The following is a 12,481-nucleotide window of genomic DNA, read 5'->3' as shown; positions in this document are numbered from 1 at the left end:
AACCTAGTACGCATTCCACCTTTCGCCCTCCCGACAGACTCGCGTCCATCTATTATACATAGCCATCGTTCGAACCAAAGCTCTCCGGGACTGACTACCTATCGATTCAAAATGTCCGACCACGAAGATTCCAGCTCCATCCCCCGATCGGGGTATGACACTCCTGTCCCAGAACTGGATGACCACCGCCACCAAGCGGTCTCGACCAGGGTTGAGCGCCCTCGTCGCGGTACCTTCGACAGTCTTTACGGTACTCGTCACCTCGAGCCCGAGCCTAGTTCTCCTCCTGCTATTCTGGTTCGCGACTTCGAGGAAGCTATCATTGATGAGGAAAACGGCGATGCTTCCCCTACCGCTCGCCGTAGCCGCCGTCCTACTGTAGATTCGGCGGACCGTTCGATTTCACCTCCCAATTCAGTCAAGGCTTTCGCCCAAGCTCGACGTCGAGAGCGAGACATGTCATTTTCCGAGCCCAACAAACCTGACATGGAGGATGTCGCCAGCCGGGCCATGTCTATCTCGAGCAAACCCAGCCACCGAAACAAGGCACATACTGTTGATAACGATGCTGCTACCATCTCGACCAACACAACCGCAGAGGAGGACGTTTGCTTCCCTGTCAAGGAGAGTTACCACAAGGACCATTTGCACATCGACTTCGACTATCTTGAGAACTTCGTTAATGAGCAGGCTGCGGAACGTGCGGCTGAGCGTGCGGCTGAGCGCAATGCTGCTGCTGCAGCTAAGCAGAGTTTTGAGGACGTACGTGCTCGACGGAACGAATCGCGTCTTCAGCGAATGGTCACTGTTGATGGTGATATTCTGGAGCCTGTCTCGGACGATTCGATGACTCGCGAAAAGACAAACCAGACTGTGCAGTCCCACAATGAGGGTTCAGTCTCTGAAAAACAGCCTGTCCCTGTTGATCCGAACCGATTCAGTTTCTTCTCCTCGGCATGGGAATCAACCATCCACGCAGCGGATTTTGGTGACCTTGTGCTCCCAGGTGAAGATCTTCGCGGCCTTTTCGAACTGCCTGATGAAGAAGAAGACGGAGTTTGGTGGCTGAACATCAATGCCGCTACTAAGGAAGAAGTGCAGAGCATTTGCAAGGCTTTCGGTATTCATCCTCTCACAATTGAGGATATTATCACTCAGGAAGCCCGCGAGAAGATTGAACTCTTCCCGTCGTACTACTTTGCCTGTTTCCGCTCCTTCTCTGTTGTTGAAGAAGATGACGGCATCGAGTACGAGCCATTCAATACTTATGTCATCGTGTTTCGGGAGGGCACCCTCAGCTTCAGCTTTGAGCCAAACTCTCACGCAGCGCAAGTTCGCAAGCGAATCACTGCATTGAAAGACTACGTCTCTCTTAGCAGTGACTGGATCTGCTACGCTTTAATGTAAGTACCACTCGCATGGATATCATGATTTCTTTCTAACTGTCTCCAGTGACGATATTGTCGATTCGTTCGGTCCTGTTATTCGCCAACTTGAACTTGAGGCAGATGCTATCGAGGATGAAGTGTTCGTCATGCGTGAAGATGACTCCAACTCCTTCCTCCGCCGCATTGGCCGAGTTCGCAGGAACTGTCTGGCTCTTTATCGCCTTCTCGGTGGCAAGGCAGATGTTCTCCGTGGTTTCACAAAGCGATGCAACGAGAACTACAAAGTCACCCCCCGCATGGACATCGGCATGTATCTGGGTGACATTCAAGATCACGTTGTGACGATGGCTACCAATTTGGGTCACTTCGAAAAGATTCTATCTCGGGCGCATAGCAACTATCTTGCAACGGTTTCCATTAAGAGCATCGAGCAGGGAACGCACACCAACGAGGTACTTAGCAAAATCACCATGGTGGCCTCTGTTCTAGTTCCCCTGAATTTGGTCAGCGGTGTATTTGGAATGAACGTGCCAGTTCCGTTCCAGACTGTTGCTGATGAGAATCTGGCACCTTTCTTCAGTATCATTGGATTCATGATCTTTATGTGTTGCGTATTTATAGCGTTGGCACGCTGGAAGCACTACATCTAATGGCAATGCTGGTTGGCAATGTATCTGCATACTTTGCCGCTTTCTACCTATTGTCTTCTTGCACTATAGATTCAGAAGGGGTTGAGCACGGTACCAAGTTCTGTATAGAGGTAGAAACAGCGCATGGTGGTATATAGCGATGGCAGTGATACTCTTGTTACGCTCTTTTAGCACTACACTTGATATATTAGATTTTTGTTCTACGACTCTAGTCCTCTGTCCACTGAACTGTGATTATGATTGCGTCGAGGCTATTCAGGTCGGGTTGGATAGAACCCATAACGGCAATCTTGTTTCAAACATATTAACCTCTTCCAGCGTGTCCAGATATGTCTGTCAAAAATCAACTTCACCTAACATCCATACTGGATGCTTAGGTAGAGTTGGATCAAAGGCTGGGAAGTGGGGCTAACCGGCCGATAACCAACAGCCCATTATTGGTCAAGTGCTGAGCAATTGCGCATCATCAAAAATCCTGAACTTCAGACAGCATCTACAATTCAATCTAGCACCAGCAACCCAATCTTACTCTCCCTTTAACTACCAACAGTCAATCCATAACCGCCAAAATGAGCGCACAACAACTCTCCATCGATAACGCCGACCTTGAGAAGCTCAACGACAAGGACCGCACCGAACTTCGCCAGTTTCTCGCCAACGAGCAGCAACGTTCTCAGATCCAAGCCCGTACGTCCAACACGCATACTGGGAGAGCATTTAGCTAACTAAAGATCTCTAGAAACTCACAGCCTGACCCAGATGTGCTGGGCTAAGTGCGTTCCCGGCAGCATCAAGAACCCGAAGCTCGACAAGTCGGAGGAGACATGCTTGGCCAACTGCGTCGAGCGATTTCTTGACGTCAACTACCTCACGATGAAGCACCTCAACGGCATGCGCAACTAGAAAAATCGTTAAGCGAACGGAATGAGGTTGTTGCAAACCATTTATGACGAAACTTTGTGTATAATTAGACGGGACAGGGACGGGCTAGAAAACTCAAGCCCATATCCAGGGTTGGAACTCCCGTGGTTGCAGATTTTGATGATCACGATGTGTACAACATAAAAAAATTAAATTCCTCGATTTTCCAACATCAAAGGAACACCCTGCTTTGACCTAAAGCCTTGTGCATGCTTTGTCTCTGTGCGTTTAATAGCGTGGCTCACTTGCACGCAAGATAACATTGATACATACTATGAAGAATGAATGGCAACATCTACTTTCACAATCATATCGTTAGGACATCACTGGAGACATAATAATATTGTACTCGACGAATAGGCACAGACGATGTGCTGGGCGGTTTTAAATTCATGATCATTTGCACTCTAAACGAGAAGCACTTTTTACGCCTTTTCCCATGTCCGTGTCTTGCATTTTCAGCAGACGAAAAACCAGCCCAATGACACGCCAGAAATCCACAAGCCAATGAATGTTTTTAAACAAGAGAGAGCTTGTTGGCAGCGATGTCGAGAGCATCGACATCGGGTGTAAGGCGAGCGTAGGCCTTCTTGCTGCCGTCAGGTCGGATCAGAGTGTTGATCTTGAGGCAGTCGATGTCGTAAAGCTTCTTGAGGGCAAGCTTGATTTGAGCTGGTGGTAGGTTAGATTCTGTTTGGAAGTAGTATTGAGAAGTTTCACTCACCCTTGTTGGCCTTGACATCAACGATGAAGACGAGGGTGTTGTTCTCCTCCATCTTCTTCATGGCGCTCTCAGTGTTGAGAGGGTGGACGACAACCTTGTGCTCATCGAGACGAGGCTGGTGGGGGATAGATCGACGAGGGTACTTGGGAGCACGGCTGGTGATCAGGGTCTTGGGGCGGTGGAAGGAGGTGCTGTAGCGAGCCTTAACCTTCTTGTGGGAGTTGGTCTATTGGCAGAATTGTTAGCAAGCGATGCCACGATAAAGACAGTATTGTAAAACTTACGCCCTTGAGAGCGGCCTTGGCAGCCTGAGCGGCCTTGTTGCCTCCTGTAGTCAAAAAAGCATCAGCAATCGCCCTTGTACAGAACTCGCAAAATCTGCTGCTGCATGATGCTGTAGGGGTAAAGCTTGGAGAGTAAAGTCGAGGATGGTAAAAGAAGGACGTCCAGGTCGGAATTTCTCGATAGTAGCGAAGCAAGACGGTATCGACACCTGATGCTTTCAAAGCAAATGAATGTTGAAGCAAGCGTGATGTGATCGAGGCATAATGTTATCGAAGCAAGATTATTGTCGAATCGAGCCGAGTCGCCATGCCGTCGTCGTTCTTGAGAGATTTCGCTTCGAGAATTTCCGCCCGTATGCCATTTCTTCTTTTTCCAACTCTTCCTTTCCCTCGTCGCGTTCTCAGATCATGTCGTACCTTTCTTTCCCTTGGTATCCTTGGCGGCCATTGTGTCGGTTGTCGTGGGCACAAAGTTGTCTGGTGCTGGTTAGTCTGGTCGGGTCGAAGAAGAAGAAGAAAAAGTCGGAACAATTTATTTTTCAGGAAGTAATGACTGTGATGTGCTTTAGGGCTTGCTCCACATCCCCGATATGATTGGCTGATCAAAAACACTTATGTAAGCATGCTAGGAAGTCAATGGGAAGAAGAGATACATTCAATAGCATACCTAGGCAGGCTTCAATGACATTGTTGTAATTGATTATATCGATAATCTAAACTCACATACGGGCGCCATGAGATTATCCTCATTGAGCTCTAAATATCATCCTGTGGTGGGCTAAAGCGGTGAGTTTTAACATTGCCCTGCCTTTACCGAGACTAACATGAAATTTATTTCAGACTACCTCACTTTGCTTCAAAGGAGTTCAAACGTCAAGACGCGACACCCTGGAAAATCTCATATCAGAATGGTTTCCAAGAAGCAGACGAGGCTAAAGAGCCTTTCAAGTGGTCGTCCACCAACAGTGAAATCATCAAGGTCTATGTCCCGAAAAGCCAGCAGAAGTCTCATCAACACGCATCACCAGCTGGAGAAACAACGACGACAAGCCGCGACCAAGGGCGACAAGGCTACGGAGACTCGCCTTGCCACAGAAATTGAGAAGCTAGGTGGGCTTGATCACTATCAGAAGGCTAGTCTACAAGGACAAAGCATCGACAGGGGCGGCGACACGTCAAGGGTACTCTTGGAATGGCTTCCGATGGCAGATCTCAAGAAACGCGCGCAGCCGTTGCACATGCTGGAGGTTGGCGCATTGAGTACACGGAATGCATGCTCTACAAGTGGTGCTTTTTCCATGAAACATATCGACCTCAACAGCCAGGAACCAGGAATCACCAAGCAGGATTTTATGGAGCGACCCTTACCCAAGGACGATTCTGAGGTCTTCGACATTATCTCACTGAGTCTGGTGCTCAATTTCGTCCCCGAGGCCGAGGGCCGTGGTCAGATGCTTCTCAGAACGCTGTCGTTTCTTCGGCCTGCATCTGAACCTCCAACCGGCTCTGATGAGCTGTTCCCCTGCCTCTTTGTGGTTCTGCCTCGCAGCTGTGTTGACAACTCACGATATTTCACAGACACCCGACTCGACGAACTGATGACCATGCTTGGTTATGTATGCACCAGAACTAAGATGACCCAGAAACTGGCGTATTCTCTATGGAAGAGAATCGGGACTGTCGCCAATAAGCGATCAGACTTCACCAAGAAGGAAGTCAATCCAGGACGGACACGGAACAACTTTGTCATGACGCTCAAGGCATCGACGAGTCATTCGACATGAGGTGATGAGGGGAAACGCGACGACGCGTGGGGCTTCAACGAGCTGCATATGGGCAACAATCCAACCAACAACACATCGAAACATATGGTGTTTTACACCTCTATGAACCCACGTTAGTGGGCTAGCATTATCAGTTTCCGCTGTTGATAAACAATCATTTTATCGACACGGCTTTGGCGCACATGCACTGTACTGTGCAGCGATAGATCGACTATCTGCGACTCCCTACGTCGCACGACTGATAAGGGGGCGGGTAGTACTCATGCAGTCTGTGGACACTAAATCACCAGTGGACAAGATCAGCTGGACGGTTTGTTTTCGGATTTGAGAAACTAGAAATCCCTAGCGAGTCGCTACTCTGCTTCTCCGCACGAAACTGCCGCGCTATTCGACGACTATCATTTCCCCACTCTTGGAAGGACCTTTGCATGCAGTTGTCTATCACAACCGTCTATCATACTCCCAAAGAAGCGAGTTCAGAGTGCGTGAACTCGGCAATTGCGATCTTGGCCAGAGGCTCATCTGGCGGCAAGGGCGCATTTCCAGGACGAACAACAGGCAGGCTGCGCATACCCGCTCCAACAGCAGCCTTGACTTCGTCGATGTTGTCGCTCAAGAACAGCCATCTATCGAGGTCCTTGTGCTCCGGGTGATGAGAGATGATCTTCGTGTAGCTGTCGACCTCGGTCTTGGGGCCCGCGTTGGTTGTATCGAAGTAGTCGGCGATAAGGGGGGTCATGTCTGGCTTCTCGGAGTTTGTGTGTGCGAAGAGCAGTTTCTGCGCAGGAACCGAGCCGGACGAATAGATGATGATCTTCTTTCCCTTCTGGGTGGCCTGGTTGAAGAAAGGCTCGACATCTGGGAAGAGAGGGGCAACAATGTTGCCCGACTTGTAGCCTTGCAGCCAGAGGTATCCCTGGAGCGACTTAAGGTAGGCTATCTTGACATCACGCTTCACAAGGTCGCGAACGTGTGCTTCGAAGTCAGAAGGCGAGTTGCGATACTCTTCGGGAAAAGCATCACGATACTTTGCAAACTCTGGACTGTCCCACTCCTGTTCCAAGACTTTGGGAAGTGCCTCGAGTGCATATGGGAACTGGGTACGGCGAACAGACCTTGGTCAGCAGGCTGCAGTGTTGTTGACGTTGGGTACACTATTACAAAACGGGACAAAGTCGGTGAAGTGGTTAAAGGGGCTGGGAAGATGTGCTGGTATCAAAAAACTCAGCTGCACACGCCCGAGACTTGCGCAACTTGGCATGACCTGGTTCGGCAGCTTGGACGCCGAGAAGTGGATGTCAAGGCCCGGCGGCTGACCGAAGAGGTTCGGGATGAGAGGCTGGGACGAAATTTGATGGGATCCATACGGAGCTCCGGGCCCGGAGCGGTAGGGAGGGGCCGACGGAGGTGCATAGGAAAAGAAAAGAAGAGGACGGAAGACGGAAGACGGAAGACGGAACGGTTGCCAGGTGCAACAAGACACAGAGAACAGCACAACTCACTAGAACATCCTTGACGAAGGAGATGGGACAAACGGTTCCTTCTGCAATATGTGTTATTATGGCTATTCTGTGTACAAGGTAGATAGATATCCAAGCAAAAAATCAAGTGTATCCAAACGTGTACCATATCAAGGAAAATAGGACAGTCCAAAACAGTTCTCAGAATCAACAAACCTGCGCAGTCACTAGGAACAGCTGTGGGGCTAGCTTAATCTTACCAATATCAAACACCAGGACATCGAAATCGTTGAGATTGAGCGTCATGGTAAATGTGAGTTGTTTCTCGGGAGAAAGCGGTCAAGCCTGATACCGACACGTCCTTGATGGTGTCCCTTGAGAAATGAGACAGAACAGGTGAGCTAGACAGGCAGAAAAGGTGACGGAGGAAAATTCTTCAGATTTCCAAATCCGATCTGATATCCCTGCTACGATCTTGAAGGGTAACGGTCTCGCTCGAGGGAGTGAGAAAAAGTAAAAATCTGCAAAATCGGCGGTGGCAGCAGAAGGTCCTTGTTCCTGGATTCAAGAACGGGCCGCTATCTAGCTTGGCGGCTTCCAGGGAGCTGAAATGCCTTTTCTTGGAGGTTCAGGATCCTTGAGTTGGTTAAATTCCCCGTTCTTGGTCTGATGCAGCCAGAGACTTGGGTCGAGGTATGACAGCAGATCGAATCTAGACAGCTTTGGGACCGGGGAATTTTGCAAAGATGGTGGGTTAGTGGTGGGTTGGTGCCATGTGAACAATAGCGGAAAGGCGGTCAAGAAGTGAGGTTGGGTTAGCTCAGAGCTTTGCAGGTAAGGTGACCAATAGCGTATGATTCTTTGTTGACTGCAGGGTAGGACATATAGTAAAGCTGCCCATACTATCAACTGACTGAAGGAAGTGAATGGAAAAACTTGGCTCTCTAAGCAGGGGTAGACGGTCAGATCCGAGATGGCTTATTCATATCTCTGGTGGATCTCTAATTAGAAACCTGCTGGAGATGACAAGTGGCAGTTTTGAGATTCCTCTGACAATCACGAGCGTAGGAGCTGGAGGACAAGTCATCTAGATCTTTTTCGTATTCAAGAAAGAGCAGAGCATACAGTATGTAGGACGAGACGGGTATACGCAGGTTGGCGTTAAACCCCGTGCAGCAACTGCACTCTTTACTGTGGCTCTGAGGCAAAGCTGCAGCTCAATGTTGTATTAACCAACAAATCCCCTGCTCTTCCCGAGCTGAAGTGGTCAGTTCATGCAGCTCCCGGAACGCAGCGCCAAACCACCCCTGACAACACCTGCAATTGCAACCACAACAATCGCAGTACAGAACAGAGAAAGATAACAGCTGTTAGTTACTTCAGCCCCTGCCGGCCATTGGGGCATTGTGCCCATAACACAGGAGGACCCTTTCATCGGACTTGGTGGAGTCTTTGCGCTTGGCCTCGTGGTGTATGGAGACCTGATATGTATGGTATAGTACAGTAGTAGGATGCATGTCATGTATGTACTTGTGATTAGGCGGCCCCTCCACCCGCTGCACATGTCACTTTGTCGCCCAGCCATTTGAGATGAAAGAAGGGTCCTTGCCTGGCCCGTCCCATCACCTGTTTCTTTAGGTGATGGGTCACAAATTTAGCTCCATCCCATGACTTAGAGCTACCCTGGACAAGGGACTCGCTTCTGCAACTCTCGAGCGACAAATCTGTTGAATCAGACCAGGAGAAGCCATGACTGAGATCTCGAGCATCCCTCTCCCCCTTCGATGTGCCCCTCCTCACCCCATGGTAGATCTCCACGTACTATGTACGAAGCAGATTATAGTGTGCACAGTACAGTACACGTTTGGTGTATGTAAAGGAAAGTAAATATTATGTTTCTGATCTGGCGACGGATCAGCACTGAAAATGACGCGAGGTGAGACAGTCCAACCGAGTCCGGTCCAGAACCAGTGAGTCAAGATCAATGCGCAGTTGTACAGCAGGTTGACCGTTGTGACCTGTTCACCTCCAATGTTGTAATTATCTCGTCTCGTTTCAACAACCAAATCTCATCTCGTCTCCGTATCTCGCTCAGGTCTATCGATTGAGTCACAGCCATGGTGGAAGCAGGTCTCCTGTCCTTGAAAGCGGAGGCCAATGTTTACTCAGTCCCCCATATTTGTCCGCTGAGTCTCCATAAAGGGACAGGAAACTGTATGTAAACATCAGATCTCACTCACGACTCACTAGGCCGAGGACCCGCACCGACTGTCGGGACGGTACTTGACGGCCTGGCACGGAGTTTCAAGGTACGGTAGGGTACGGTGCGGCGCGGTACAGTACTGCACTACGGCCTGCGTTAGCAGACGAGAATCGCTCGGATGTATACCTAATATCGTGAAATTATAGCGAGGTGAGTAATCTTGCCAAATTCCGTACCCGAGATTCGTAATCCGGTATTCAGTCAGACATGGGCTTTTTCTTTCATGTCCACGTATCCAACTGTCTCCGCTTAGATGGAGACCAAATACCATCATTTCGAGTCTCGAGATTGTTCTTTGTTGTCTTTCTTCCCAAAAGGGTTGCAGCACAGTACAGTGTCCAAACAGGCCAGATCATCAAGCCAGGATGTCAACGTGCACAGATCCATTGCTTGCGTGCTAGCCACTATACTTGTGAAGAGTTGCACAGACTTGTGCATGGCCGAGCGACACGGACCCTTGAAAATCCATCCAGTCACGTTCCGTGACTGGCGACTGGTTCGTTACATCAGCAAGATGATAAACCAGCCTTGGAACTGAAGCGTAGCATAGCATAGCATAGCACAGCCTGCTCTGATCTGGTTCTGACTCTGAAGCTGACGCACGCCCCATTTCTATTTACAGCTTCCAGGACAGTCTGTCCTGGATAATTCCGCCCAACCGTTGAGCTTTGGTTGGAACCTCTGGCGCTTGCTGCAGAGTAAACATACTACACACAAGTAAACATTTGGTCAACTCAGCCGCTCGAGTCTCATTGCACAGTACAAATCGTAGACTGATATGTTCATCTGGTTTCTAGTTCCTGAGACGAAAGGGTCCTCGCGCGCTGGGGCATGCCCACTGGAATGCATGATCCAGGAGTGCATGACCAGTGACCGCGCCGGATCAATTCGTTGATAACTTCGATAAATTAGCAATTGCAAGGGTAGTAGCGTCTAGGTGGAAGGGACCAAGGGTGATCGACGACAAATAGCGGCAAAAATGGAAGACTGATTACCATTGATAGCAGGGGTCCTCTGTAATCGAAGAATTGGGCAGGTGGCAGGCTTCCAGTCCAGGAACAAGACCAAGAGAAACGTGGCAGAAGATCCAATCACTGGATGTGGATAATGCCGTCGAGTTTACTGTACTGTAATTGTGTACCTAGTCGCCCCAGTTCCCCAGGACTGTAATGTTGGCTGCGAACCGTCATGAGTTGTGGCGCTAACTATCTGTCAAAAGGTTCGGATTGCAATGCGACGGACCGAAACTGTAAACCAGTATGGTAACAAAAGAAGAAAAACCGCTCTCGAGAAAGACCCTGATTTCGGAATCGGAATAGCGAAGATGGGCTCACTTTTGGTTCACGGGACAGATCAAGAAAGACATCGTGAGGTGGATTTCCCAGTTTGATTCTGTTGGGAAAAGAGGGACCCTCCCTTGACAGCTCTGGTGTGTTTTGTCTTGAGGTGTTTCGTCTTGATTTCTGCCAATCTGCCTCTGCGCTGCCTTTCTGACGCTGCCGAGCCAAGCCAGTAAAACCTGGGGATGGCATCCATGAGGCCACTGGTGCCACGCGCACTATGCGCACTATGTGCAATGGTACGCTATGTTTCTGCGCCAGTGAACGAGTCGCCCATTCATGCCTCGAGCCCCTACACCATCTTGTTTGCGCCCAGCGGTAGCTTGAATAGGTTGTCTGTTGGGATCTGCATCAAGCAGTACTCACAAGACTGGTCCTCCCAGCACCAGTCCGTCGTCTGAGATATACCTCACCAGTTGGTATCGGGCGGTGAAGCCGCTATCAGCACTGCGCCCACCAAGGCCCAGAATTGCGAATCCCATTTCCAGTGTCTCCAAGCTGGGCTGTTTTGTCTCGTCAGTTTTATCGCGCTGTAGGGTACGGTATTGGTATGAGGCGCACACTGTATGATCACGCTGACCAACATGTCATTTCCCGCCGACCACCGCAAAAGAGAAAGCAGCTAAGAAGAACGAGTTGAGTCGAGCGAGTCGGCAGCGGGACACCGGCAGAAGCTACTGGAACCGCCACCAAGAATCGGCGTAGAGGCCCCGTACTCATCCGTATGACTGATGTTGAAGGCCTGAAGCCCGGCACCGGCCCCTTGATGACTCCGCGATGGGAATGAATGCTCTCCACTCTCAGTGCGCGTGAGTGATTGTCGACACTGAGCTAGATAGCACCGTATCCTTGATAGCACAGTGTCTGCGCTGGCAAAGTCGTCATGCCAATAGGGATTCCGTCATTATCGGGGAGGTTGAATTCAGTGGACAGGTTTGATAACTTGGCATATGGATACTGTAGCATTTCGTCGTTATGCCAGTTGTGCAAGCATTACTGCAGCACACGAGTGTACTATACTGTACTGTACTGTCGCATCTGTACAGTGTTTTGATAACGCGTAATATTCAATCCCTCCGTCCGTGTCGTCATGTTTTGATTGTCTGTCTGGCTGATGTCGCAATGCTTCCTAACTCTGAGACGACCAGGGCCATCAATGTTTCTGATCGCTGCAGCTGTTTGATTGACTTCTTTATGCCGCCATTCCCTCCCTTGCCCCTCGTGGCATCGCCTCATGGTAGCGCCATTCCTCTTTGCTATGCACGAATCCAAGTATAGTCATAGTAGTATTAGCAGCAGGAGTAAGAAAGAACAACTGCTTGCTCTTTCCAATAAATCACAGTGCGTATAGTGTCATACTGTACATGCCTCTTGTTGCGGCGTGTGCATTACTTGGCTTGCCTCCCCTGTCGTGTTGTTCCCTTCGTGCCTGCCTCTCGGCCCCAGTTTTTGAACCCCGGCTCGTCCGGTACAAACAACAACACAGCACGCAAGGTACGACAGCATGTCCCATCCTTTCCTTAGTCCCTGGGCTAGCCCAACCTAAGGGCAGGTGGAGACTGCAACCACGGAAGGCAACCTCATCTCAAGACACTCCCCCCGTTCGTTCTAGACCCAGTTTCTACTCGCTGTCGCACCTGCCTTGGTCCTGCTTGGGTGTGGAAAAC

General features: G+C 49.8%; 5 protein-coding genes across 5 annotated transcripts; 3 read left to right on the top strand and 2 right to left on the bottom strand.

Moving 5' to 3' along the window:
* Nucleotides 1–111: 111 nt before the first annotated feature.
* FIESC28_10193 (uncharacterized protein) lies at nt 112–2,038 on the top strand (the record flags this gene model as incomplete). Its single annotated transcript, XM_031164328.1, has 2 exons — nt 112–1,403; nt 1,453–2,038. 2 exons carry the CDS (start codon nt 112–114, stop codon nt 2,036–2,038), a joined length of 1,878 nt encoding a protein of 625 aa, XP_031011623.1.
* A 569-nt stretch (nt 2,039–2,607) lies between these two features.
* Nucleotides 2,608–2,941, top strand: FIESC28_10192 (uncharacterized protein; the record flags this gene model as incomplete). Its single annotated transcript, XM_031164327.1, has 2 exons — nt 2,608–2,725; nt 2,778–2,941. The coding sequence occupies 2 exons, from the start codon at nt 2,608–2,610 to the stop codon at nt 2,939–2,941; spliced, it is 282 nt and encodes a 93-aa protein (XP_031011622.1).
* A 535-nt stretch (nt 2,942–3,476) lies between these two features.
* FIESC28_10191 (uncharacterized protein) lies at nt 3,477–4,415 on the bottom strand (the record flags this gene model as incomplete). The annotated part of the gene is made up of 4 exons (XM_031164326.1): nt 3,477–3,631; nt 3,684–3,909; nt 3,968–4,011; nt 4,385–4,415. The coding sequence occupies 4 exons, from the start codon at nt 4,413–4,415 to the stop codon at nt 3,477–3,479; spliced, it is 456 nt and encodes a 151-aa protein (XP_031011621.1).
* Nucleotides 4,416–4,791: 376 nt separating this feature from the next.
* On the top strand, nt 4,792–5,751 carry FIESC28_10190 (uncharacterized protein; the record flags this gene model as incomplete). The annotated part of the gene is made up of 1 exon (XM_031164325.1): nt 4,792–5,751. The coding sequence occupies one exon, from the start codon at nt 4,792–4,794 to the stop codon at nt 5,749–5,751; it is 960 nt and encodes a 319-aa protein (XP_031011620.1).
* Nucleotides 5,752–6,205: 454 nt separating this feature from the next.
* Nucleotides 6,206–7,517, bottom strand: FIESC28_10189 (uncharacterized protein; the record flags this gene model as incomplete). Its single annotated transcript, XM_031164324.1, has 3 exons — nt 6,206–6,847; nt 7,254–7,294; nt 7,472–7,517. The coding sequence occupies 3 exons, from the start codon at nt 7,515–7,517 to the stop codon at nt 6,206–6,208; spliced, it is 729 nt and encodes a 242-aa protein (XP_031011619.1).
* Nucleotides 7,518–12,481: the final 4,964 nt, after the last annotated feature.

Source organism: Fusarium coffeatum (assembly GCF_003316985.1).
Source record: "Fusarium coffeatum strain FIESC_28 chromosome Unknown BRIP53273_contig_289, whole genome shotgun sequence".
In the NCBI taxonomy this organism is placed as follows: Eukaryota; Fungi; Ascomycota; class Sordariomycetes; order Hypocreales; family Nectriaceae; genus Fusarium; species Fusarium coffeatum.
Note: the sequence above shows the minus strand (reverse complement) of the source record. Positions and strands in the feature narration are given on the sequence as shown.